Raw genomic sequence first — 27,419 nt, 5'->3', positions numbered from 1 at the left:
TATGTACACAGTGACTGCACCAGCAGAATAGTGAGTGCAGCTCTGGGGTATAATACAGGATGTAACTCAGGATCAGTACAGGATAAGTAATGTCATGTATGTACACAGTGACTGCACCAGCAGCAGAATAGTGAGTGCAGCTCTGGAGTATAATACATGAAGTGACCTCTTTTTAGGACCTGGGCTTTCGGGACTCCCATTTTATGAAGGGATTGATGGTGTTGGGACTGTTCCCTATTTCCTGGTGGGTTTCATGGTTGTTGGCCATGGATATTTCTCTAGCGTTTCCTTGAGATTCCTAGAAATCTATCGGACATTATTATGGGTCTGGACACACATGGGGCTTTCTATTCCATCACTGTGATGGGGTCGGGTTCACTGGAAGGTAACGCTGGTGCGAGGCAGCGGTCCCTCATGTGACTGGAAAAGTTACCTTCTTAAACCTTAATCAGCTTAGCGCTTCCTTACACGGTTCGCCCTCCTCGCTGGGAAACTGGGGCCCCGAGGAAATCATGCATGCTTGTCTAACATCCCGCACCCTAATCCATTAATCGTCTCATCTAATGATTCTCATGGAGGAACCCAACCAGTGATACGGTGGGGTGAGGTGTGAACTCTCATGTGTTGAATTGTAACATTTACATCCCATGTTTTATGTTGCATTTAACCTGTTTTTGTTTCCTTTGTTTTGTTTTTGTTTTCCCGCTGGTGTTTTAACTGTCCGTTTGTTTGACCAACTTTTTAGGCAGCTACAGAAAGAGTTCCAGATTGAGCGGAGGGGTTAAACATGTTGGGCCGGGACATTTGGATGGCAGTCCGTCCAATAGCATTTCCCGAGGAGGTTAGTAAGTGATGGCGCCATTGCTACAATATGGCACCACAACAATTGCTACGAGAGCCATAAAGCAAGAATGGAGAATCACAGCAGCTATAAATTTCCTTTAAATCGAACCTGTCACCAGGAATGTAATTTTTTTAGATGGAGACAGGTTCCCGTATCCTATGTTGTGTTGATTATAAAAAAGCTTCCTGCTAATTTCAGTACTTTATTAAACTTTATTTCACATTACCTAGTTCCCTGTTCTAAGCTTGTTGTGAGTCCTGGGGCAGTGGGAGCTACAGCCTGTGTCTGTCTTCTCTCCTCTAGCTCCCTCCCCACTTCCTGTCATGTGCAATGAGCCGGCAGAGGAGGAAGGTGTGCAGGAGAGGATGAATGCATGAGGAGACACAGGCTGCAGCTGACCTCACTCCCTCCCGATGAGTGTGTAGGGGAGGAGACAGACTGCTACAGCTGTCCCAACACGCGCATCTGCCCCCCGCCACCAGGACTCGCGGACAGAGAGCCAGGTAATGTGAAATAAAGTTTTATAAAGTACTGAAATGATTCAGAATGCAAACAAAAGCATTTTTTAAAATCCGCATAGCAGGGGCTATTGGAATGTGTCTAAAAATTCCTAGCGACAGGTTTGGTTTAAGCATCCGGGGTCCGATAACTGGAAGACAACTTCTGGTGGTCTTCCCCATAGTCCACTGTAGGAGGCAATAAATGCTCTAGTATCAATAGTCATTGAGTTGGAAAAATGCAGATTAATAGGTGAACCCCCCCCCCCCCCCCCCCCCCCCCCCCAGAGGGAAGACCAGGTACCACCAGTCCCTATAAACCGCCTGACGATATTGAACAAGGGCTTATCTGAACAAAGTTCTCTCCCAGTCTTTAATGTGACTAAGTAACTCCTAAGCAGTACTATACAGATTATATATGGGAGAGATCATTCCCTGCTTGTGTCTGGCCCTATTCATGTCGCGCACTAGTTTACATTCCCCTGCACTAACCATGAAGCATTTTACACCTAACATAAATATCCACCAAAGACGCCATCACCTCGGACATCCATCATCCTACATCTATGTGGTGTCCAACAGTGTGAATACTGGCACAGGTAACAGGTGAACCTATGGGCAGCCTCGCTGTTATGCAGATGGGAGACCCCACCATCCATGTGTGTCCCACAGGTGGTCATGGGTGCGTAAAACAACTATACTTCACTCTTTCCGTTATTACCATAGAGAAAAATTTTATATTAAATATAAAAGATATAAATAATAGGAATTTCCTTTTGTAAATTTTGACTGTTGCGGGAAAAAAAAAAAAGGTGAGAAATGCAACAGTTAGAAATACAATAATTTTGTCACTTGCTTTTACCCATCAGGTAAGGTATGAAACATCCTTTGTAGCGGTAATACGCTTATGTGAAATCTCACCCTATATATAAAAAAAAAAAAAAAAAACAACTCCTCTTGTGTGAAAATTAGCAGAGAAGAGTCATATTTTGCCCCGATGAGTCCCTTGTAAACACTAGTATCTTTGGAATTAAGGTTTTGGTTCTGGAAGCTATAGAACCCAAGACATTGTTGGAAACAATGTATCTTCTATTGTATCTAGCAGTACCACAATCCTGATGCAGTTTAAAAAGTGGCACCAGCAGCATAGTCCTCGCTGCTATGGAACCAAAGATATGTGTCTGAAGTGACCTTCCCTCTAAAAGTGACTAATCTCACGCAAAAAGTGACTCTCTTGCTGATATTTCACACGGCTTTGGAGGAGATTCTTTATAGGTAAACGGGTGAGATTTCACATAACAGGTTATAGAAAGGTTGTTTCATACCAGACTGCTAGTTTAATGGGGTAAAAGCTAATGACAGGTTCCCTTTTGGGATTCAGGTTTTTTATACATATGTTTTATTGTTTAATTGTTATTCATGTAACATTCTTTTATTTGTGGTTTGTGGAGGGGAGGCGCTATCCCTGTCTGTATAATATTGTATTATTACCCTGTATTAGTGTTATGTATCCCTCCAGCTCCTCGCTTGCCGCTGTCTCGGTCCTGTCCGATCTGTAACCTTCTCACTTTCCTTCCTCCCTCCTCTGTCCAGTCCTGGGGTACAGGGATAAGCTCTTCTCACAGACACATCTCACAGCTAAGGAGAGGATACAGAATACAGGTACCTGCCCCGTCACCCTCCATCATCATCCTGCACCCAGATATAGAGGCCCCAGCACTACCTCCGCTCTCCTATAGTTGTTATATAGGAGCACACTTCATGTCTTTGTGTCGCCATTGTCTTGGTACAGTATCCTACACCCATTACCATTGTCCTTAATGGATATTCAGAGCTGGATGTCACCTTGCTTTCATCACCCATAGTAGAGTCCTACATCTCCATCTCCATAATTCCCATAGATGTATATCTATAGCGACCTCCCATCCCGTCCTATGTACACTGCTCTCCGTCCTCACGTGTTTCTCCAGCCTCTAAATAAATATATGTGAGGGATCTATTAGTATCTGGGCCAGACCTGTCAGGGGCATCCGGAAGACCCTATAATATTGGAGTCGGCCAGGATCCTCTGAAATGTCCACGTTATGGATAAGCGACCCGAGCGGCAGTCCTCAGGTCTTCCTCTGTATGACCGAGGGGGTGGGCACAACTTTCTTGTTGGTCTTGCTGTTCAGGGGACTAAGAAAATTGGGTGGTCACACCTACAGCTGTAAAAGCTGCCATGTTGGTTGGCAAACAGAAAATAGCATAGGATTCAATTATTTGTGGGGGGTGTTATATGTTCTTTTATTCCTCTGAGGTGGCAGAGGGACTACTAATAAATGTGTCATGTATTTATATAGAGGCCGGTCTGTTTTGTCTTTCTATACTTTGTCTGTGGTGTTGCTTTGCGCTTTATTAGCCTTGCTGACTTAAGTGTGGCATTTGCTGTCCTCTTGGCATTGTCTTACATTTTCTACCTGGCCAGAATACATCTGAAATGGCTACTGGGCTGCCATTGCGACCCATATGCTGGTGTTGGCCTGGCTTCCTTTCTGGCATTGTTCTTTGCTGTGGTTGGCACCGCAGCAGGAAATACATGGGATCTCCTGATAGCTTTACCCCATGCTGGTGTTGGGCTCACTTTCCTGATAGCCCCCCCCCCCTAGATCCCCCTGGCGCTGGCTCTCTTGCTGGCGGTACCCCACCACCACCACCACCACAGCGGGTGTTGCGCTGGCTCCCTAGCTGGTGGTTCCCCCCTCCAGTGGGTGTTGCTCTGGCTCTTTTGCTGGCGGTGCGAACCAGTGGGTGTTGCTCTGGCTCTTTTGCTGGCAGTGCCCACCAGTGGGTAAATTGCTGGCTCTCTAGCTGGCTTTACCCCATGCTAATGTTGCTGCTGATATCTCCCGTGTGATTGCGCTGGCTTTCTTGCTGGTGTTGCGATGGCTCTCTTACTTGTGTTGCCCAGTGCTGGCATGCTGGCGTTGCGCTGACTCTTGCGGGCATTGCACGGTCCTGGTGTTGCCCTGGCTCTCTAGGTGGCACTGCCCCACGCTGGCATTACGTTGGCTCTCTTGCTGGTGTTGCCCGCTAGTGGCTACATACACCTTTGTGTTATACCACTGGGTAACTTTTCCATCTGTGTCCAGGTGTATGGGCCAGCCTCCGCTCCAGCAACCGCCTCATCACCACCCAAACTCCACTGGTTGACGTTGGGGCTCGGCTTGCGGGTAAGGACCACACTCCATCTTACACGGACCACACGGCTCTGCAGAACCAGCTGCTGAAGCGCCAGGCTGCCTTGTATATCTTCGGAGAGAAATCTCAGCTAAGGGTAAGAATATTATGCTCTGTACACCACCTCTGCCTGGCTCTTCTCTTCTGATTTACACTGCTTCAGTAATTTTACCTGCAGTGTAAAGAATAGAGGTGACCATCTCCATATACTTCCATGTCTAGTCTTTGCTTTTGCCGTGTTCATCCAGAGCTTACTAGTTCATGAATAAAGTAACAGAAGTGCAGTAAAGACTGACACACATGAAAAGTGATGATATAGTTGTATGTAGCGGAGCTCTAGGACCTTATCAGCACATTCCCGGCATAGCGGTGCCTATCAGCGCTCCGCTAACCAATGGCCTCCACTCACATACACAACTTGATGATCCCACGACCCGTTTTCTTAACCCTCCGTGCCTGCAGGACATTGCTCCTTGTGTGACATTCTTCTTCCTATCGCTTCCATTTCTTGGTCCGGGTCCAAGAACATCAGCGGCAGAAATTCCTGAAATGGTAAAAAAATAAAATTCTCTGTTGTGAGCCCAATGTCATCTTGTGTTCCTAGAAAAGAAATGACACACATCTAATAAGCCCCGGACCTCCTCGCCCGCCTGGCCTGGAGAGAAGCGGCGCTTTATTGGAACCAATCGCCAAATAATTAGATTGGAAGTTTTTTTAATTTAATTTATTTAAATTCTTTGATTTTTCAAGATCTCTGCTAGTTGTCAGTGACTGTAAACGTGAGCTAAAATCCTGTATACACCTGATATACTCACAACTGTGGATTTGCTACATTTGTATCTAGTCTAACCTCTCCCCTTGGTCTCCAGATTGATACATTGTACCTGCACTGATACATTGTATCAAACTCCTATACAATGTTGTCCAATCTTTTTCTATAAACTTTTCTTATACAATGTTAATCCTCATATTTTCAAGTTTTTTAAATTAATTTTAAGTAATTTTAATTATTTTTAATTTTTTTTATATACGGTATATATTTTTTTTCTTAGTTCCTTTTTACAATTTTGAAAAAGCGTTTTATTTTTATTTATTTTTTTGCATATGATTGTGCTGTGACCCTGGAGCTGTAATCTGGGGGCATCTATCTAGAATATAATAAAGCAAGGCTATAATCCTTGGACCTCCAGCGTCCGGTCGTCACTCACAGCTCCGGCTCCTGGCTCCTTCCCAAGGCTGCCGACCCTCACGCCATTCCTGTATATCGAGTTATGTGAAACATCTCTGGCTCCCGAGGCCTATCCAGCACCTCCTGACATGCACTAAGTGATGCTCCCTGCGCTGTGTGTTTGTTATGGAGACCGCGGCCGTCCAAGAGACATCGTTTATGAATGTAGAGCGGCTTTACATAACCGAACCTGATAAATTATAGACGCTCGTTATAAACACATCCGCTGTGAACGGCAATTTTTCAAGATGGCGCCCATTAATATGGCGGAATAGTAACCAGGGGATCCTCCTGACCTCTGTGGGCAGGGGCATGAGGGGAAAGGGTAGGAGCCCTTTGGGAGCAGGGGGGGGGGGGGAATGGCTCGAATTCTGGTGCCTGATGGGGGCTCTGGCCGGTTGGAGGGGGGAAATGGCGGGGCTTTGGGGTTTGTGGGGGCAAAGGTTATGGGGGGCAGGGGCCAAGCCAGAAGGGGGTTGGGCCAGTTGGGGGGACGGTGCGTTGGTGCCTGGAGGGGAAAGCCAGAGCATTTCGGTCTAAAGGGAAAAGGGGCCCTTGGTCGGGGGGGGGGGGCTGGTGCCTGGAGGGGGGCTGGGGCCACTTTGGGGGGGGGGGGGGGCTGGTGCCTGGAGGGGGGGCTGGGGCCACTTTGGGGGGGGGGGGGGCGAGTCTTGCTTGACTTACTGGACCGGAGCGTTGAGTTTGTCAATTTTACGCCAATTTTTATCTATTTTCTTTAGTTTGGATTCATTCACAAACAAAGCTGCCTTAAGATTGTACGCTTTAGCAAATCAACCCCACAGCAAAATATATGAATTAGCTTTTAGTTTCTTCTTGGCTCCGTTTGCATTGGATTTGCAGGGTCGTACCGTGTGACCCCCCCATTTCTTCTGCATAATGAATATAAGGGGAGATTTATCAGAAGTTTGAGGTTAAACTGTTCCACTTGCCCATGGAAACCAATCAGAACTCCTCTTTCATTTTATAAAGAACTGTGGGAAAATGAAAGCTGAGCTCCAACTAGAAAAGTGCTGCTCTCAGACTTCTAATAAATCTCCCTCCTTGTGTCTTTCCTCCATCAGGGCTTCAAGTTTGACTTCGCTCTGAATTGTGAGTTTGTTCCTGTCGACTTTGGTGACACTCGCCAAGTGAAAGCAAGTTTTAAGAAGTTGATGAGAGCCTGTGTGCCCAGCAGCGTGCCCGGGGACTCTGACGCCACTTTCTTCAAGTCACTCGGAGACTCTGAGTGGTTCCTGCAGGTGATTTCTCTTATTATAACTATATACTGTGCATCTCTGCCGTCCACCATGCTGCACACTCCTACATCTCTCTCCTCTTCTGCTGAGACCTGCTCGGGTTCTTGCAGTTGATTTTCCCATTGTGTTCAGTGTAATCACTTCATAGGACACTTATATACATTTTAAAGGACTGTTCCAAGATTTCTCCTTATTTATCCTTATCGTAGACTGACAATATCGGATGATTGGGTGCTTGACACCCAAGTTTTTTGGCTTCTAAACAGTCTACTAAGCATAGGACCTTACATTGTTTAGTGGTTGTGCGTGGTATTGCAGCTTAGTTCCATTCACTTGAAGAGGTCATGGGGCCAATAAACATAATTTAGGTGCTGATAGCTGAGGGCCCCACTGATACAATATCCTAATAGAAGGTGATAAATCATAGAATACAGTTTAAGCTGAATATTCCGGGTAACCATCAGGCCTCAATTATGGAAGATTATTAAAATTTTGATATATATTCCCCCTTTCTAGTGGTGCACAAGTCATGAGGCGAGTTGAGACTCTTACCTCAGGCAGCGCCATCTGCAGTGTCAGGGTCCTAATCACTTGCTATAAAGCAGAATCTTCCCCTCAAAAATAATGTCTCTACACATGTGATTGGTGTGTAGTGTGCACGGAGAACCCATTTACTAATAAATAACCAGATATGTTACTACTAGATGGGACAGAGGGGGGCGCTGTTCTGTGGTTCACCCTTGCTCCTTTCACTGCACAGATACACAGAATCATCCAGCTGTCTGTGATCATATCCGAGCTCCTGGAGAGCGGCTCCTCTGTGATGGTCAGCCTGGAGGAGGGATGGGACATCACCACTCAGGTAAGTTGTCCCTGTAGTCCACTCATGTTGCAGACTGAGCTCAGGGTGATTAAAATCGCTGTGTAACGAGTGTAATTTGCCATTCAGGTGCCTGGGAAAGCTGGGTGAGCACTCCTATTTAGCATCGGAAGCATTATTTTGGATGTTGCTGAACAGAATTAAATAGAACTGCAAGTTTGTATCCATTTCTAGGAAAGCTTGGTGACAACCTCTCGTTTGTAAGAGTTCTCATTAGACTAATCGGACTCATCTGCCTTTAGGTCTATAGGTAGATGGGCTCTCATAATGAAGATATAATAGAACAGCTAATAAAACACGTCCTCCAATCTGTCTCTAGAAAAGCTGAGTGACTAGGAGTGTCAGGATTCAGTATTTACGCTACTAGTGATCGTATCCCCTATGGCAGTGGATAAGGAGCGTCTCACCCAACTTTCCTAGGAGCTAATATCACAGAATAGACTTTTCTTTGTGCTACTTATTTGATCTCCAGTTCTATTACTTATCATACGCTTTGTGTGTTTCGTAGATCATCTCTCTGGTGCAACTCCTCGGAGACCCGTTCTACCGCACCCTGGATGGTTTCCGGATGCTGATAGAGAAGGAGTGGCTTTCTTTCGGCCATAAGTTCAGCCAGCGCAGTAACCTATCGCTCAGCAGTCAAGGCAGCGGGTTTGTGCCAATCTTCCTTCAGTTCCTGGACTGCGTCCATCAGGTGAGGATCTTGTGGCCAAACCTTTGGATATATCCAGCACTCCTATAGACTTTAAATGGAGTGTCAGGAAGCTGTTCCATCAATTAGAGGGTATGGGACCCCCACTGTTGTGATTGCTGGTGATCCCAGTGGTCAGACCTCTACTGACCAGAATGTTTTGGGTTAACGATCAAACATGGGACAACCAATTTAAAGGGCCATCGAAATCCACCATGATAAACCAGGGACATATCTCATATATCCAGGCACCGTGACTGTGGTAATCTTCTTATATTTGTTATACATGGCCTCCTTCTTCTAATATCAACTTTTAAAATTATGCTGATAAGTCTAAAGGGCTCTGGGAGCTATTACCAGAGCCCCTCCTTGCTGTAGCTTTCACTATGTATGAGCGCTTCCCCCTCCCACTGTGTGAGATTACAGTAGGCAGAGGGAGGTAGGAAGTGCTAAGCGAGAAGAGGGGGGCAGGTAGAAAGTGTAACAGCCTGTGAAGCTACAGAACATGGGTGCTCTGGTCGAGCCCTTCATTAGCATAATTTTAAAAGTTTTAGATGGGATGGAGACCATGGATAACAAATATAAGTAGTCACGGTGCCTGGATCTATGAGTAAGTGTTCCTGGCTTATCATGATTGATTTTCATGGTAGATTTACTTCAATGGTCCATCATGTATCATAAGTGCAGGGCTGGACCTTTACTGATCAGAATGTTATGGGTTAACAATCAAACAAGGAACAACCCCTTTAAGGACCTCTAGAGGACCTTCAATGATATTACATTGGCACAGATGTATGATAAGTACAGGGCTGGACCTCCACTGATCAGAATGTTATGGGTTAGCAATCAAACTTAGAACAACTACACTAAGGACCTCTAGAGAACCCTTCAAAGGTCCTGCATTGGTCCGCATGTATAATAAGTGCAAGGACCTTCTACCTGCTTGGTAGGTTTATGGTGTCCATGGACCGATATTATAATGTGCTAATGGGTTACAACTTGCCTTATGCTCCAGTCACCCCCAAAGCTGCATAAAACAGGTCATCTAGTGACCTCTTAACCTGCAGGACCTTACGACTTACCATTCGATCAGTATCTGGAATACACCCTTTCTGTTTTTTTACACTGCATGTAGTAGATGTAGTAACCCAAAAAATCAGCTGCCGGAGAGATGTAGTCTGTTGCAGAGATGTGGAGGTTGCATCATGGTTTCCCCCCCAGTCTGCAGACCCCCATATCCCGGGACACATGTGGAGCTTGTTATTGGCGTCTGGTTACTATGTACACATCTATACGTTCCGTTCTCCGATGACAGATCATTGTTTAAATTCCGAGTTCTGAAAACCTGTCCCCACGCCAAGCGCAGTTATAAATATCCCCATGTCAGGGAACGTCTCGCTGCGCTCCGCCATGTAATCCACTGTTTATAATCCACGTATAATAATAGCGAGAGCGCACAATCCACAGGTGTCACAACAGTATCCCGGGATCACAACAACTGCATGGATACCGCCACACACGCCGCATGTTACATCAGGTCTAGGAGTTTGTGTCACTCTATATGTTATAACCTGATGCCCCCGTATCCCAGCACACACATCCATCCCCCTGCCAGGACACAACCGCACGTGGACTTGTTTATTCCAAGTTTTCCAGGTGTCAGCTGAGTCCCGAATCCAGTAAAACCCTTCAATGTCTTCCCTTATTTTCTTCTAAGTATAACATCTGCGAGGACAGAAGAGTCGTCCTGTGATGTCACCGCTCTGCCCCCAGTCAGGTCCCGCTGGTTTTATAGGGCAGTGTACACACACTGGAAATAATGCGCCATAATACACTGGTATCCGACAGACATTGTCCTAAGATTAGTAGAGAGATGGATCAAGACTGCTACTTGCAGGGGTCTCTTATGGCAGCAGAGGGTTTCATTGGGATTGTAGTTTGTGTCTCCAGATTTTACCCCATTAAACTACTACCCCCCTCAGGTAGGGGATGAAATGTCCTTTCTAGAATTCCCTCTTTTATGTGAAATCTCAACCAATTACCTCTTAAGAATCTCCTCCAAAGTCATATGGCAATGAGCAGAGAAGAGTCAGATTTTATCTGAGATGAGTCAACTTTAGATGCTGCAGTAAAAGCCACTTCAAATCCCTCTATCTTTGGTTCTATAGCACCTTTAAACATCCTGCTGGTGTCATTTTAATATTAAGGATCAGGCACATCAGGCTTGTTATGTGATAAGGATCAGGCACATCAGGCTTTTGGTTCTGTGATCTACACAACCAGAGATAAAGGTAATGTTGGGAATAAGAACTACAGATAAAGATCTAATAACTGGTTATTTTTAACTGCCTGTTTCTCTGGTTTACGAGCATGATGTGATCTGAAATATGAGAATCTTCTCTTTAATATGACACCAGCAGCATGTTTTTAGGAACTATAGAGCAGAAGATAGGGACATCTAAGGTCACTCTCCCGCTTCAGCTTCTAAATGTGACTCCTCTTAGGCAAAATCTGACTCTTCCTCAGCTCATGGTTGCATGACTTTTTAGGAAATGGAGGTAAATGGGCGAGGTTTCACAAAAAAAAGAGACGAATTCTAGAAAGGACATTTCATCCCCAACCTGAGGGGGCTCGGAGTTTAATGGGGTAAAATCTGGTGACCGCTTCTGATCACTTACCCCTATAATAGACCCTGACTTGTCCCTGACACATTGCAGGTTTGGTACAAGGTTTCCCATCCTGTAATCCTTCTTCAGAAATCTCCGTCCAGTCCTGGTAGTTTGTTACAATGTATCAGTACAGTCTAAACTGAATTAAAAAGTTGCGTCCCGCCGGACACGCGTCATCGCACCACAGCGCAGGCATTCGCCGCGACCCTTGGCCGCCGATCCGATAACCACGCGCCTCACCAGTCAGTCACCGGCCGCTGACACCCTCCATTCCTTCTGTCTTGCAGATACACAATCAGTATCCCACCGAGTTCGAGTTCAACCGCTACTATCTGAAGTTCCTGGCGTTTCATCACCTCTCCAATCGCTTCAAGACTTTCCTGCTGGACTCGGACTACGAGCGGCTGGAGCACGGTATGTGACGGCGACACTGCCCCCCACGCACTCCAACAAGACCCTCAGTCATTGCCAGTCATGTTTAGGGAAAGAGAAGGTCGATGAACTGAGGAGTTATGAGAGGAATGTGTCCTCTCCATCATAACTCACTGATGAGGGGACATGAACCCCCGGCTCCTGACACCACACACCTACAGACAGGGGGCACTTACTTATGCAATGACTCTACACTTCTATCTTCATTGTATATAAACCGGCCACGAATGTCATCTGTGATGTGTATGTATGTGTGGCCCCGTCTATGCAACAGTTAATCATCAGCGATCGCACAGATAATTGCCATAAAGCAAGGCAAATGCTGCAAAACATCTGTAGTTATACATGTTATGTCAAGGAAACTGAATATTGTATCATAAAAAGTTCTGCAATTCTACAGTAGATCAGATCCATTGTGCACTAGTTTCTAGATCTCTGCTTCATCTCTGAAGCCCAGCTATACAATCCCATCGACTCCTTATTACGTGTATCATAGATGGCAGACGGCCTGGAAACATGGTTTACATGGTGGAACAAGCCCTAATCTACGGCACAGCTCTCTCTGTTCTTATAGTTTGTTACAATGTATTGGTGTAGGCTAATCCTTCATGAAAGAGAACCTGTCACCAGGTTTTAGCCCACTAAACTAGCAGCCCCTCAGGTGGGAGATGAAATGTCCTTTCTAGAATTCCCTCTTTTATGTGAAATCTCACCCGTTTACCTATACAAAAAAGTCTCCTCCAAAGATGGACAAACATGACTCTTCTGATCTCATTTTCATATGAGAGGAGTCAAGTTTAGGGCTTGTCTCTCTAAAGATGCCCCTATCTTCTGTTCTATAGCACCTAGAAACAAGTTTTTTGTGGTTTATCAAAGATAAGAATCTCATCTTTCAGATTCCATCAGTAGCAAATGGTTCTGTGAGCTACAGAAACGGAGATACAGGCAGATAAAAACATATGCAATCTGCAGAAAAAGTGTTTAACTGCATAGGTTTCTGGTTCTGTAGCTCACAGAACCATAAGCCTGTTGGGATTTGAACGGTTAGATTCTTATCTTTAATATGACACAAGTAACATGTTTCTAGGTGCCACGTAACCAGCGATAGTGACACTACCCCTGCAACCACTAAACTTGACCCATCTCCTATGAAAATGCGGTGAGAAGAGTCATATTTGCATATTTGACTTCAAGGGAGATGGTTTTTTTTTTTTTTTTTTTAAGCTTTATAAGCTTTCACTTATAAAGGGTAATTCTAGAAAGAACATTTTATCTCTTACCTGATGGGGTGGTAGTTTAATGGGGTAAAACCTTGTCCCCATAGAGGAGCCTATCATCTTTATTGTTTACTCTGGATACAAATGTATCAGACCTAGTATTGGGTCACAGCAGATGTTTAGACTGTATACCACAAAGATCCCACTCGGCAAGCAGAGATATCCGGATTTTACAGAATATTTAATTTTTTTTAAATCCAATTTAGTCTAATTGATACTTACATGGATTTAAGTGGCGCCTCTAATTCTTTTCTAATCTTTTTTTGTAGGAACGTTATTTGAGGATAAAGGAGACAAGCACACGAGGAAAGGAATCTGCATCTGGGAGTACATGGAGCGGACGAACAGGAAGAGCCCCGTTTTCTACAACTATCTCTATGCCCCAATGGAGGTGGAGGTACGGGGACATATAATAATAATAATAATTACACAGATTACGCAGCGCTGCACAGAGTTTGCCAAATCGGTTCAGGTCCCCATGGGGCTCACAATCTAATCAACCTACCAGTATGTTTTGGAGTGTGGGAGGAAACCAGAGGACCCAGAGGAAACCCACACTAACACGGAGAGAACATACGAGTCACAGGGCTCCTCCTGCCTCCAAGCTCCACCCCTATGACCCTCCGTCTTCTCTCTCCCCAGGCTCTAAAGCCCAGTGCCAACATCTCCACCCTGAGGAAGTGGGAGTATTACACCGAGGAGACGCTGGCGTCCGGTCCCTCCTATGACTGGACGACCGTCCCGTCTCGACTGCACCCGTCAGAGGAGTCGGCGGAGGAGACGTCTCAGCAAGGGAAGAGGAAAGTCGTGTGGCCGTGTTATGACAATGTAGCTAAGGTGCAGCCAGACGCCATCACGCACCTTATGAATGTAAGCTCCCGTGGTTCCACCATTACCCCCATCTGTTGAGAATAGTCACTGGATATACAGGTGACGGGTTTACAGGTTCAGAGCTGAGATCCGTCACAGTGTGTCACCTAGTCCTCCACATTTTGTTGCCGTCCTGGGAAGGTAATAGAAAACTTACTTCATTGTCCCTAAAAAAAACTTCCCACCTTATTGTCCCTCGTGTTCCCAAGTAATTTCCATCTCATGTGTCCTGTAATCCGGAGGTGATGGTGACGTGATCCTCTCCAGGACCTTTGTCTAGGCGGAAACTTCAGATGGTCCCTAAATATAAAGCGTCACAAAGGGAAATTGTCATATTATAGTGAATAGAAGGGGTGGGGACGTAGGCTGCAGTCCCATGTAACACTACAGGTCACACTGGGGATACATCTGCTTACAGATCACGTAGTAGATGTCGCCTTCAGTCCTATGTAACAGCATGGATAACACAAAGATAACTCTGAGTAGAGTTTCATTGCTAAAATTAGAGAGTAGTTGCAAAAATATACATACCCCTCACCAATTGCCCTTAAGAGCTCACAATACTGGTGAAATCTACTTCATTATCTGTACTCCGAGATATCACTGTTCTCTATGGTGTTACATAGGACTGCAGGACACATCTAGTACATGATCTGTACTCACAGAGATATCACTGTGTTATCTGTGGTGTTACATAGGACTGCAGGACACATCTAGTACGTGATCTATAGTCACAGAGATATCACTGTGTTCTCTATGGTGTTACATAGGACTGCAGGACACATCTACTACATGACCTGTACTCAGAGAGATATCACTGTGTTCTCTATGGTGTTACATGGGACTGCAGGATACATCTACTACATGATCTATAGTCACAGAGATATCACTGTGTTTTCTATGGTGTTACATAGGACTGCAGGTCACATCTAGTACATGATCTGTAGTCACAGAGATATCACTGTGTTATCTGTGGTGTTACATAGGACTGCAGGACACATCTAGTACATGATCTGTACTCATAGAGATATCACTGTGTTCTCTATGGTGTTACATAGGACTGCAGGACACATCTACTACATGATCTGTACTCAGAGATATCAATGTGTTCTCTATGGTGTTACATAGGACTGAAGGTGACTTCTACTACATGATCTGTACTTGTCACCTGCAGTCCTATGTAACACTACAGATAACACAGTGATATCCTGGTACAGATCATTCAGTAGATGTCACCTGCAGTCCTATGTAACGCCACGGATAACACAATGATAACTCTGAGTAAAGTTTCATTGCTAAAATAAAGAAAAAGTAGTTGCAAAAGTGTGCACGCCCCTTAACAATTACCCTTTGGAGCTCACAGTACAGGGAAAATTTTGGGCTTTCATCCATTCTAAATATTAAGTAGATCTCCAGGTGACGAATTTACAACCATCTTGGAGGAGCCTTCACCTCCAGATTTATAAAGCAGGTGGTGTCCTGGAGATCTGGCAGTCAGATAAGGATTGTGAGGAGTCCCTGCACACCAGGACGGGGGCGCACGGTAGTCATCCACTGACCAGCTGGACACCTGTGCAGGTGTCGCGTTTCCCACCCTCGCTCCCAGCGGACGCTGCACTAAACGCCGCTCCATCAGCTTCCCCCCGGTGTTTTTCCATCTCCCGAAAAGTTTTTACAACCACAAAACAAGCCCCATTGTATCCGTCTCCTCAAGAATGTGTCTAAGTTTCACTACCGTCTAGATGTCAGAACAATAGGTCGCGCAGAGGACACGGCGTTGCACTGCGGCGTGCGATCGGACGCCCCCTAAATGATTCCTTTCATTGCCTCGCGGTAATGGGGAAAATGTTAATTTTGGCTCCAGTCTCCACCCGTGTCATCTGTAGCAGATCCATAGACAATGTGTAACCCCCCCACCCCCCCACCCTGTTACATTGTGAGCTGATATCAGAACGCTGTGTTACCCCCCCTGCAGGAAATCGAGCGGCTGGAGAGCGCCCTAAACCAGAGCTCCGAGCGATGGCAGCTTCTGTGGGAGAAGGCGAAGGTGAAACTGAAGGAGGACGCACGGAAGGAGAATGTAAATATCCAAATTCCTTATAGACCTCGGGGGGGGGGGGGTGATTGGGAAAACACTGAACACATTTTTGATACTATAACACACTATAAAATCAGTTTTAGAATGAATTCGATTTTACTGCAATAAATTTATATATTTTTATTTGATTTTTTTTTAGTAATTTATTTTTTTTTTAATCCTTTTAAAGCTTTAGATTTTAGATGTCATTTTGTCCTAGCACGTATTCTGTCTACCTTCAGTAACCACTAGAGGGAGCTCTGTGTATGCACTTGCATAATTCACTAGGAGCTCTCCTAGTGGTGGGTGCGTTCAGGCACAATTTTAAAAGGGCTTTCATGTTGATGACCTGTCCTTTTAAAATTGGGGATTTTGACCCGCAGGTTCCCCACTATATTAGTAGGCATTCTGGAGTGCTCTCGAATGTCTTTATTGTTAGACACAACACCATACATCCAGTAGTGGTTGCTCCTGGTATAACTAGGACATGAAGTACCACCCACACCCACTACAGTCTCTGTGGCGCTGTGCATGGTGTACAGTAAAGAGATCTCGGTGCACAGCGATGACATGTTCATATTTGCTATTAAAGGGGTTGTCCATTTTCAGCAATTAACTGATATGGTTTGTGTAATGAAATGTTCTACTATTTTCCATAATACTTGCTGTCATTCTATAGGAATCTTTATTGTTTATTTCCAGTGGTCCCTCTTCATGTGATGTCCCTGATGTAATGAGCCGTGCACCTGTGTGACAGCACATGGTCAGGGATATGAGGAGCCATGCACCTGTGTGACATCACATGACCAGGGAGATAACGAGCCGTGCACCTGTGTGACATCACATGACCAGGGATATATAACGAGCCGTGCATCTGTGTGACATCACATGACCAGGGAGATAACGAGCCGTGCACCTGTGTGATATCACATGACCAGGGATATATAACGAGCCGTGCACCTGTGTGACATCACATGACCAGGGATATATAACGAGCCGTGCACCTGTGTGACATCACATGACCAGGGGTCGGTGTTTATCCCCAGGAAGTATGCAATGAATCTGCCTATAGAATGACAGCAAGCAGAGATCTATAAAACAGCAAGCAATTTTTACAGAAAGTATATTAAAACATTGTAGAACTTTTCATGGAACATACAGTGTCAGTTGTTTGCTAAAAGTGGACGACCCCTTTAATGTGGATTTGTGTTATATTGTAGAGGAGCCCCGCCAGCCTGATGTCCGCCAACCTGCAGTCTTATCAGAAGACCTCCATGGTGCATCTCCCTGACAGCGGCTTAGGAAATGAGCAGAACATCACATCCTCGCCCTCCAACGGGGTGGACCGCAGATCGGCGACACTATACAATCACTTTACCTCCAAGAATGAAGAGAATAGGTAAAGGAAATCACTGTGCCAATTGTAACAAATCTTCACCACATTACAGACCTCTGCATGTGCCATCCAGTCCATTCTGACCCAATGCTTTTCCCAGCTGAGGGTTTGCTACAATTGTCTTCACATTAGACCATGTGGACTATACACATATAGAATTGAACAGCACAGGTCTCTGTCCTTAGAGTTTGTTACAATGTATCGGTGCAGATTAATAGGATCACAAATGATACAAACCCGCAGCTGTGAGAAGTATTGGGTCTGCAGAAGTTTTACGATGCAGCTACATTTGCTGCAGATTTTAAGCAACAGAAGTCAATGCTCTTAAAGGGGTTTTGTGGACATACCCTTAAAGGGGATGTTTGAACGTACTCCTAAAGAGGTTGTCCATAAATTAAACATGAATCTATTGTCCTTAAAGATGAACATTATCCCCATGTTCATTTGGGGGTTGACTGCTCGGGCAGCTATTGGTCACTTATACAAGCATCCCATTGTGGATGGAGAGACTGGTTGAACATACCCCCTACTCTATTCCAAATCCTCTTAGTCACCTTTAATTTCTTCATAGACTGTGTACATTTTAAAGGGGATGTCAAGAATGATGAGAAAAACTAGACCACATCTATCCATGGGTTGTGTGTGGTATTGCTCCTGGTCACATTAAGTCAATGGGGTTTGACCTGCAGTACCACAAGCAGCCTGCAAACGGTTGTGGCGCTGTAGCACCCTGTTTTTCTAATCCTGGACAACTTGTTTCAGATATGAAAATGACTTGTGTTTCATAACTTAAAGAATAATCTCCGACCTGTTCTCTTCACCCTCCGCAGGTCATTTGAAGGCATCTTGTATAAGAGAGGAGCGCTCCTTAAGGGTTGGAAGCCACGTTGGTTTGTACTTGACGTCACAAAGCACCAGGTAAGAAGACCCCCTATACAAATATTAAAGGGGTTTTCTGGTCCATACATGCTATGAATGTGTCATTGAGGTAAACATCTGTAGTTACACTTGAGCACCACTACACAACGCATAGTGCTGTTTCCTTCAGTAGCGACACTGATCGCTAAGGGTCACAAGGTCACAACTTGCAGGATCACATGTTAAATGATCTTTGATACGTGCGGCCTAGAAAATCCCTTTAACCTTGTCATTGCACAGTATCTGACTTTTGACTAGCGCCCCCTTCAGTTAGAAGGCGCGTCACTGCACTTCCTAGCGCATTCATTGAAGGTAGTGATCCATTATAATAGAGAGGTGAGAGGTCACAGCGTTGTCCTCTACTAATCACCTCCTGGATGGAAATGGATAGACAATCTTTTCCGGCCAAGAATCTCCCCTCCTGGAATCCCAGGAACATGATTTTCTCACTTTTCCGTGTGAATTTCTTTTCTTTATGAGCGCTGTTCTCACCGCAGATAATAAAGTTGAGTGTTCTCAGCAGCGGTGTCGTGTCAGTGTTTGGCAGCCGCGTTGCTGAATGTTTCCTCCGGCCTTCGGGATTTTGTGCGCTCCATGAATCTCTGTACTTTCTGTCCACCAGCTCCGATACTACGACTCCGGAGAAGACGCCAGCTGTAAGGGACACATAGACCTGGCAGACGTGGAGACGGTAGTGCCCGCCGGGCCGACAATAGGAGTGCCAAAGCACGCCAGCGACAGGGCGTTTTTCGATGTGAGTATGGAATGTGAAACATGATGGATACATTTGTTCATAGAACTGTTATGTAAGATTCTGATACGTGTTCCCTGCACTGATACATTGTACCAAAACATCCGGACAGTAGGGATATTGGTGCTGCTGTCGTGTTTTAACTTGCAAAGTATCATTTACTCTGGTACTTTGAGAGAAACCTCCTCAATTGGGGAGGAGTCATTAAAGGGGTTTTCTACACTTCAACATCTATAGGATTGGTATCATATAGGTAATTGGTGGTCCTTACCGATCACCTGATATCTAAAGTTCAGAGCATAAAGCAGATGGCGATTGTCACACCAGCACAGTCGCCTATTAATGACCTCACCTCTCCTTTGGGTTTTGCCTGGAACACCCCTTTAAGTACTGGTTTCCGTTCACCGGTGCTAGCAGAGATCCTGCAAATGATGAGGAATCGAGTCAAAGCCTCTTAAACGTTGCTGAACTTTGCATCATACGCCGATTAAGCGTTATTTACAACAGACCCGGACCATGCCTTTAATTGTGCCATGTCTGACTCCGCTCTTAAATCGAAACTTTCCATATGTTTTCCTGAGGATCGTAACTTGAGCTTGACGAGGCGAATGAGAACAGAAACGCAGAGCTGAGATCAATTACCGTCACTGACAAAACAGACACGGACTGACACGTGGAAAGCAGAATCCTTCACAAAAAACAAGCATGTATAAACATGGTGGAGGGAAGCTGACAGCTCCACGGGCAGCCACCTACAGGCGCTGCCCTACATGTGCACTGTATGACCTCTGCTACGTTGCTGTCCATCTTGTGGATGAAGCTGTGGTCTTCTCCATCCTCACCACCTCTATGATAATCTCTATACATCTTATTTGTGCTCATTTTCCCTTAAAGGGAACCTTTCAACGCTTCCGGCAACTCCATCTTTTAACACCCTTTAAGAGGCACCGCTCCACTGATTCCAGCACAGTCGAAATTTTTTCTCTAACCCCCACCATTCCCAAGCAATCGCAGCCTCTAGTTTCATTTTCCTATATAGCTTTTCTATAAGGTGGGCGTCGCCAAACTGTCTACTCCAAAACAGGACTGCCCACCTCTCAAGAAAGATCCTAATTAGAATATTTGTTGCACAAACTCAAAACTTGATTGCTCGGGAATGGTAAGAGCTAGAGAAAAAAATCCACTTGTGTCAGAATCGGTAGAGCATTACCTGTTGACTGGTGCAAAGAGTTGGACTTGGTGGAGGTGGTGATAGGTTCCCTTTAAGCAAATTTTTCTTCTGTAATGAGCCTAATCTCCTCAAAATCTGGGTAAGATGAAGCGTTTTGTGCTTTGAGAGATATGAGAAAATGCTTTATCTAAGGAGCGGAGCTGATGATCCTTTTGATGTAAAAGGAACTAGCATTACATGGTTAGAGATGGTTCCTGATTGGCCAAATTGGGTCCTGTGACCCCATCACTGTAGACTTGAAGTTCAGGAGTCACGCGAGGGGTGGAGGGAAGGTGGTACACTTATTTTTGGCACCCATGAGCTTTTCCAGATTTCCTGGTAAACCTTTTTAATATTGTGCTGGGACTTCCTGCTAAGATAGAGGCAGAGAGAGCTGCAACACTCACTGGCTGAACACATTTTTGCTATTATCTATTATCATATTCAATAAGGGACACCATAATACTCTGCATACACAAATTTGGGGCTTCTTCTCTTTTTTGCAAATTAAATTTAATAAAATGCATCCGTTTTTGTGTTTACCACCCCTGTATGTGTGGTGATGGATATAACACATAATAGTAGTTGTATATGAACTGGAAAGAAAAAAGAGGAATGTGCCGTATGACAATACAAGAGTAAACCTTTATTCAATACAAAACAAAGCAAATGTCCCAGCATAGGGATGATAGAAGACATAAAAACATTTAAAAATGTACCAAGTACATATCAAACCATATAGTTGGTACTGCCAGGTAAGGCAGTACAACAAACCATTTCCTCCACCGACAAAAAGGAGGTATAAGAACCACCCTTGATGGTATATAGGTCAAACAAATAATATCTTAGTAGGCACACAATACAAGCTCTAATATAGATAATACAGTAGTAGAAATATCACAATGGTCTTAAAAGCAATGTGCTATCCCTATTGTATCCAGAGGTAAGTCAAGAAGAGCGTATATGTGAAGTGTCCATACATTACAAGTCAGTAAGACAGGTCAGGAGGCTGTGTGGGGACAAAGTCCCATGCTGTCCACAGTCAGGGTGGTTCGGTCGGTGGATTGGAAAGGGAGGGCTCCCCACGCGTTCCGTCCCCAAATGGAGACTTCCTCAGGGGTTGAAGTGCCCTTTCAGACATCAGACCCCCATATATACCCCCCGTCGTACCTGCAAACACCTGCCAGCTTGATTAGCATGTCTACCGGAAGTGACGTCTTCCAGCGCCGAAACCGGAAGTGACGTCTTCCCGTACCGAAACCGGAAGTGACGTCCTCAAGCCCCGAAACCGGAAGTGACGTCATCCAGTGTCAAAGTTCAGTAAGTGTCGCGAGATTTGGTAGTTAAGCAACAGATATACAAATACTCATTGCACATGTCCTCCTCTGGTTCGCAAGGGACAATGGACACAAGGACTAGTGCAGTCTTTAAAGGTTGAATCATTTGTGGCATTTAGTAAAATTCGGCGATATAAAGAATACTAGAGAGTGCGTTGTGCTAAAGTAGGCAACCAAGCCCAAGGTTCTAGATTTACAACAATGAAGTCAATTTGCACAAAATCTGTGTCTTATACTTTGGGATAATAGTAGTTGATCGCCCTCTCTACACATGAGGCGCAGTGTCACTTCGCACGCCGCCGCTCCATGTTTATTTTCCCTGCTCCGCCGGCTTTCGTGACGCTGATGATCACAGCGGACAATGTTCCCGGGATGGAAACACGAGCGATGTAAAGCTAAAGGCAATGTGTAATTAGAAGCAGATAATAGCATGATACAATACATTCCTTCTGGATGCAGACATGTTATAGCTTCTCGCCAGGAGAACCGCCGGGTGGGGTCCGAAAATTCCAGCCCATGACAACATGGTCCATTGTGGAGGAGCAAAAATAGAACAACGTTACCAACACAATGAGGGGGGTCACACGTCCGGCGTACACAAATTGCGTTAAGTTCATCCCAGCGCTTGTACTACCGAGCATCACGTCGTATCCCTTTAAGAAAGTCTGCCTGGAGATATTAAAAGTGCTAAAATATAAAAAAATTTTACTGTAAATGAGCATAAAGTGAAAGAAGGGGAGGGGCTTGCTGTGATTGGCTGACAGTCAGAGCTTAGAGCCGATATGAAAAGCTATATGACAGATATATATGACAAGTTCTGCAACTTTCCAAAACGCAGGAATAAGGCTCTATGAGTTCTTGAGAGGCTCCGCCTTCTCAGTGCTGTAAAGTGAGACACCATATTTGCAGCAGTATTTTTTCAGAATGAGATTGGCATATAGAGACTTCTGAATATGTAATCTTTTCAATAGAAAGAGCATAGCTTCCAGACAAATACCGTTAATGGTCATGTACGGCTTACCTAAAGGCTCCGCCTCCTCCGTGCTGTAAAGTGAGACGTTTTATTTTCAGCAGTGTTCTTCAATCAAATACAATTGCAGTAGATTTGGTTATTTATACTGTCTGTAGCCTCTTTTACCTGGCTAAAGGATTCACCTGCCACATTGTTTACATTAAACTTTATATGGTGAAGGCATTAAAATATAACTTTTATTAATATTACGTTATTTAAAAAAAACAACCTGAACAAAGGTATATACTTTCAACCACCAGGATAGTCTCACTGATCTCTCAGGTAATGTGTCGATATATAGAGCATAGGGGACCTGTGGAGGTAGTCAAATAATACAGGGATGGTTGCAACATAAGGTGACTCTGCTATCTACACCAGTGCATTTAGTAAAAGGCATAGATCTCACCCATCTTGTCGTCACGGTGGGGGAGGTAGGGATGATCCGTCACCGGCACTTGTAGGTCAGGATCGCGATGACTGCACTGCCCCTATTGCGCCCTGTGTTGTAAGATCACCCTTGTTGTCCCAATGTTGCTCCCGTCCTAACAAGGACGGTCCCAAGCTGTCCCTATAGGTTAGACAAAACCCTATTTTTGCCCTATACAGCCGGTGTGTAGTCTTCCCGACGCGTTTCCAGTGCCACTCGTTGTGGAACTTTCATCAGGGGAATGAAAAATAGTGGATGGCTGTAGGTCCGCCGACAGTGGTCAGTGTCTGTGGGTGAGACAGTGGTACACCCCACTCCTGTAGCCTTCACCATATAAAGTTTAATGTCAGCAGTGTTCTTCAGAATACTTAGTGTATTGGCCTATAGAGACTTCTGAATGTTATTTTTCCAATATAAAGTGTAACTACCATTACTGGTCATGTAAGGCTTTATAAGGTGTTACCTAAAGGCTCCTCCTTCTCTTTGCTGTAAAGTAAGACGTCATATTTTCAGCAGTTTTTCGGTATACCATGTGTATTCACCTAAATTAACGTCTCAATGTGTCAGCTTTGTAGTAAGCAGAGGATAACTCTATCCTCTGCCATTGTTTTTTATGTACGGCTTTATGAGGCGTCAACTAGTCATTCAGAGGCTCCTCCTTCTCTGTGCTGTAAAGTGAGACTCCATGTTTGCAGCAGTTTTCCATTATACCTATTGTATTTGCCTAACTTGATGTCTGAATATGTCTCCTCCCTAGGTAAAAACCAGCAAGCGGGTGTACAATTTCTGCGCTCAGGATGCACAAAGTGCCCAGCTGTGGATGGACAAGATACAGAGCTGTATATCAGACGCCTAAAACCCCGCCCACAACGGGAGCGGATGGGGTGCCGCCGACCACTTCACACCTATATAGGAAGGACTGATATGGGAATATTTTAGGTTATTTTTGTGCAATGTGGTTAAGTGCCCCCTTCCGTGTAGTCCGCGGGTGACTGCTGTAGAGTCCTGCAGAGCGGCACAGCAGTGTCGGAGCTCCGCGTGGTCACAGCACTCGACGGCAACGATCGCTCTGGCGCCCCTAGTGGAGAAGATGACGTTTTTGGAATCTGAAGCCTATTATTATATTTTTTGTTTTGTTTTTTTTTGTCTCTTCAAGACCAAGACGTTTTTATGCAGCTAAAACGAAACATTCCCAAAATAAATTGTTTACTACGATAGGGAGGGGCGGGGACTTTTGGGGCGGAGCAAGTCTGAGCGGATCAGACGGAGAAGTTTACAGATCCCTGTACAGTTTCCCCCCCTCTTTAGCAGTATTTAGCCTTGTGTGTGGTTTCTATAGTGCAGTGCGGTGCTTTTTATTCGTTTATCGTACGGTGGTCGCAGTAAGACACTACCGGGAGGGCGGAGCTCTGTGATATCGGCCACAGTGGGCGGGGCTAAGCCCTCCTTATTGTACATAGATAGAAATGCACTACACACCGTATGCAAAGCACATGCACTTAAAGCTACAGCAAGGGGCGTAATGAAGGAGTCCGCCATGTACATAGATGATGTCACTGGACACCCCACATACATTCCTCCGAAGAGAAGACAAAATCTTAACCCCTCCCATTTATTTCCTATGTGCATTAAGGGGTCCTCCAACCCTCCCCCCAAAAAAAGGATGAAATCCCCTCTGACCACTTGTGATACGTTCCTTCATTTCCTCGACTGGAGTCTTTAGATTTTAAGCTGTTAATATGTCGATCTTCTATGACAAAGTTTGTACTGTATATAAATAATTTTGTATCTTCTTACGTCTCGGATCGAGTGTAAATTTACCTTCTCCCTGCAGAAACAGCCATAGAACGTCTCTCACCTCCGCAGGGCGACCAGGAACCAATCCCATCCAAAAAAAACAAATCACCGCCTCCGGTCAGTCTTCTTATTTCTTAGTTGTATCAGTTTCTGTAATCCAATATGGCGGCCATTGTCATTCCAATTTGGGAAGTCACCCAGCTTTTCCCTGTTCTCTGATGGATGGAGCTTCCTGCTCCTATGATAATACATTCCCGACTTCTTTTCTATCGTGGCATAACCAGGGGAAGCTCAGTGACAACTCCGGCATAAGATGTCATCGGCCATATTGGTCGTCACCCTGTTTTTTTCCAAATATCAGGCCATATTCAGTCCATGAAATACGGACTGTATGCCGGTTATATTTCTGGAACTGAACCGGATTCACACGGGTGTATCCAGTCCTTGGAAAAGGGACCATGTTTCAGCCATATTTTTAGACCAAATCTTGTACCTGTACCTGGATGGCTTCACATGGGTGTTTCAATTCCTTGGAAAAGGGACCATGTATCGGACATATTTTCCGGACCGAACCTTGTACCTTGACCTGGATGGTTTCATCCAGTCCTTGGAAAAGGGACCATACATCGGCCATATTTTATGGACCGAACCTTGAACCTAGACCTGGATAGTTTCACATGGGTGTATCCAGTCCTTGGAAAAGGGACCATACATCGGCCATATTTTATGGACCGAACCTTGAACCTAGACCTGGATAGTTTCACATGGGTGTATCCAGTCCTTGGAAAAGGGACCATACATCGGCCATATTTTATGGACTGAACACAAGGACTTGTACTCTTAACATCATAGTCATTGATCAGGACAGGACTCCTAGTATCATCGATGACTATACTGGATAGGGGTCCCTGCATCCCCCCCGGGACTATGATTATAGGACAGTAGTAGTAATTCAGGGATTTCTAGTATCATCAATGACTATACTGGCTGGGAGTCCCTGCATCCCCACATGACTATGATTATAGGACCGTAGTAGTAGTTCAGGGACTTCTAGTATCATGGATGACTATACTGGCTGGGAATCTCCGCATCCCCGCGGGATTATGATTATAGGAGCAGTAGTGGTTGTTCAGGGACTCCTTATATCATTCGTGACTATACTGGCTAGGGGGTCCCTGAATACCCGTGGGACTATAATAATAGTACAGGGCAGTAGTAGTACAGGGACTCCTAGTAATATAGTCGATGACTATGAAGCTGTGAGTCCCTGCATACCCGTGGGACTATAATAATAGTACATTGGTAGTAGTAGTTCAGGGACTCCTAGTAGCATCGATGACTGTGCTGCTAGGAGTAGTCCCTGCATATTCGTGGTACTATGATTGCAGTACAGGAGAGTAAGTAGTATCACGACTACTAGTAGTATCATCAATGATTGTGATGCTGGGAGTCGGGGTCCCAATGCAGTCAGTCCAGGAAATATGGCCGACATAGAGTCCTAACTATGAGACATCGTCAGGGTAAATTTAAGGATGTTTGGGGCGATTTATTTAAATTCATTTTGACCACAACATTTTTTGTCCTCCTTCACCGCACAGTGCCAAAAACACAACTTTTAATCTCTCTATATAAAAAACAAAACTTGAAAGCCTCAGCTCATAGATCTCTACTTGTACCTCCCCGTGTGTGAGAGCTTTTTGTATCACTTGTGAGACTGACACTTTGCACACTTGTGTTATTTTGTATATGATTTATTTTTTTCTCCTTTTATGTACTTTGTAAGATAAAGGTTCCCCCCACTCTTATCGGACTCGGCGTCTCGAAAGAAAAAAACGTAAAACTTTTTATTTTTTAACTCCTTTTAACACTTTTTTTTTTTTTTGTGTATTTGTTACGTTGTGTACGTCAGACATCTTGTAATAACTGCCCGGTAAGGACTGTAAATAAATCTTATATGCAGTACACACGGAGCTGAGGATTGGTCTATTATTGAGTCAAAATTTACTATTAAAAAAAAGTCACACGGTAAGTGATGGTAACTATTTTCTTTGCTGGACAAATTCAGGGAAAGAACCTTCCACCTATGGGACATGTCTCCTTTAAAGGGAACCTGTCACCAGGGACCTCATTTTCACTAAAGACAGATTGTTGCCTTTTTTAAGCATTTGCATTACAATATTATTGTGTGTTATAACTTACTATTGCATCCTGGCAAAATCCTGGGGTAGTCACAGGGGTTGGGCTTTGGTTTGGATGCATTTAAAGTGAACCTGTCACCGCTGTTCCAAAAAAATGAAACTAAGACAGGTTCCCATAGAGCCCTTTAGTCCTAAGGTCACCCATTTATCAACTAACACTGGCGATGCATAGAAAAGCAAAAAATCACATTTTATTCTGTACCTGGTAACCAGGGAGAACCCAGCGAGTCCACGTGGGAGGATCACCGCGGCTCGAGTCCTCGCCCTCCTCTGTGCACATCAGCCAGCGCACGCCCCTTGTATGATTTTTCCTTCATCGCACAGCCGAGTTCCCACGCACGCACACTGGCTGCTCCCGGCTGTGTCAATGCTTATCAGCGAGCAGGAAGCCAGGGAGCCGCGTGACGTAGGAAAGATGGAGGCGTGCGCTGGC

General features: G+C 44.9%; 1 protein-coding gene across 4 annotated transcripts in view; it reads left to right on the top strand.

Annotated features, from left to right (window-relative positions):
• The window catches only part of SBF2 (SET binding factor 2), a 191,079-nt gene extending 164,335 nt beyond the window's left edge, over nucleotides 1–26,744 (top strand). Inside the window, exons 29-42 of one of the 4 annotated variants that reach the window (XM_072118838.1) lie at nucleotides 746–841; nucleotides 2,935–3,003; nucleotides 4,473–4,657; nucleotides 6,871–7,047; nucleotides 7,805–7,906; nucleotides 8,433–8,618; nucleotides 11,572–11,698; nucleotides 13,263–13,390; nucleotides 13,636–13,863; nucleotides 15,839–15,943; nucleotides 17,161–17,339; nucleotides 18,167–18,254; nucleotides 18,877–19,008; nucleotides 23,749–26,744. In XM_072118838.1, the coding sequence (XP_071974939.1) occupies nucleotides 746–841; nucleotides 2,935–3,003; nucleotides 4,473–4,657; nucleotides 6,871–7,047; nucleotides 7,805–7,906; nucleotides 8,433–8,618; nucleotides 11,572–11,698; nucleotides 13,263–13,390; nucleotides 13,636–13,863; nucleotides 15,839–15,943; nucleotides 17,161–17,339; nucleotides 18,167–18,254; nucleotides 18,877–19,008; nucleotides 23,749–23,847 (1,901 nt within the window). In that variant the 3' untranslated portion in view covers nucleotides 23,848–26,744. The remainder of the gene's footprint in view (nucleotides 1–745; nucleotides 842–2,934; nucleotides 3,004–4,472; nucleotides 4,658–6,870; nucleotides 7,048–7,804; nucleotides 7,907–8,432; nucleotides 8,619–11,571; nucleotides 11,699–13,262; nucleotides 13,391–13,635; nucleotides 13,864–15,838; nucleotides 15,944–17,160; nucleotides 17,340–18,166; nucleotides 18,255–18,876; nucleotides 19,009–23,748) is intronic. The other 3 variants (XM_072118840.1, XM_072118839.1, XM_072118841.1) reach the window with 3 other exon arrangements.
• The last annotated feature ends 675 nt before the right edge of the window (nucleotides 26,745–27,419 follow it).

The sequence above is a fragment of the Engystomops pustulosus genome, chromosome 7, assembly GCF_040894005.1.
Source record: "Engystomops pustulosus chromosome 7, aEngPut4.maternal, whole genome shotgun sequence".
In the NCBI taxonomy this organism is placed as follows: domain Eukaryota; kingdom Metazoa; phylum Chordata; class Amphibia; order Anura; family Leptodactylidae; genus Engystomops; species Engystomops pustulosus.
The sequence above is the reverse complement of the archived record's forward strand: the minus strand, read 5'-3'. Positions and strand labels throughout refer to the sequence as shown.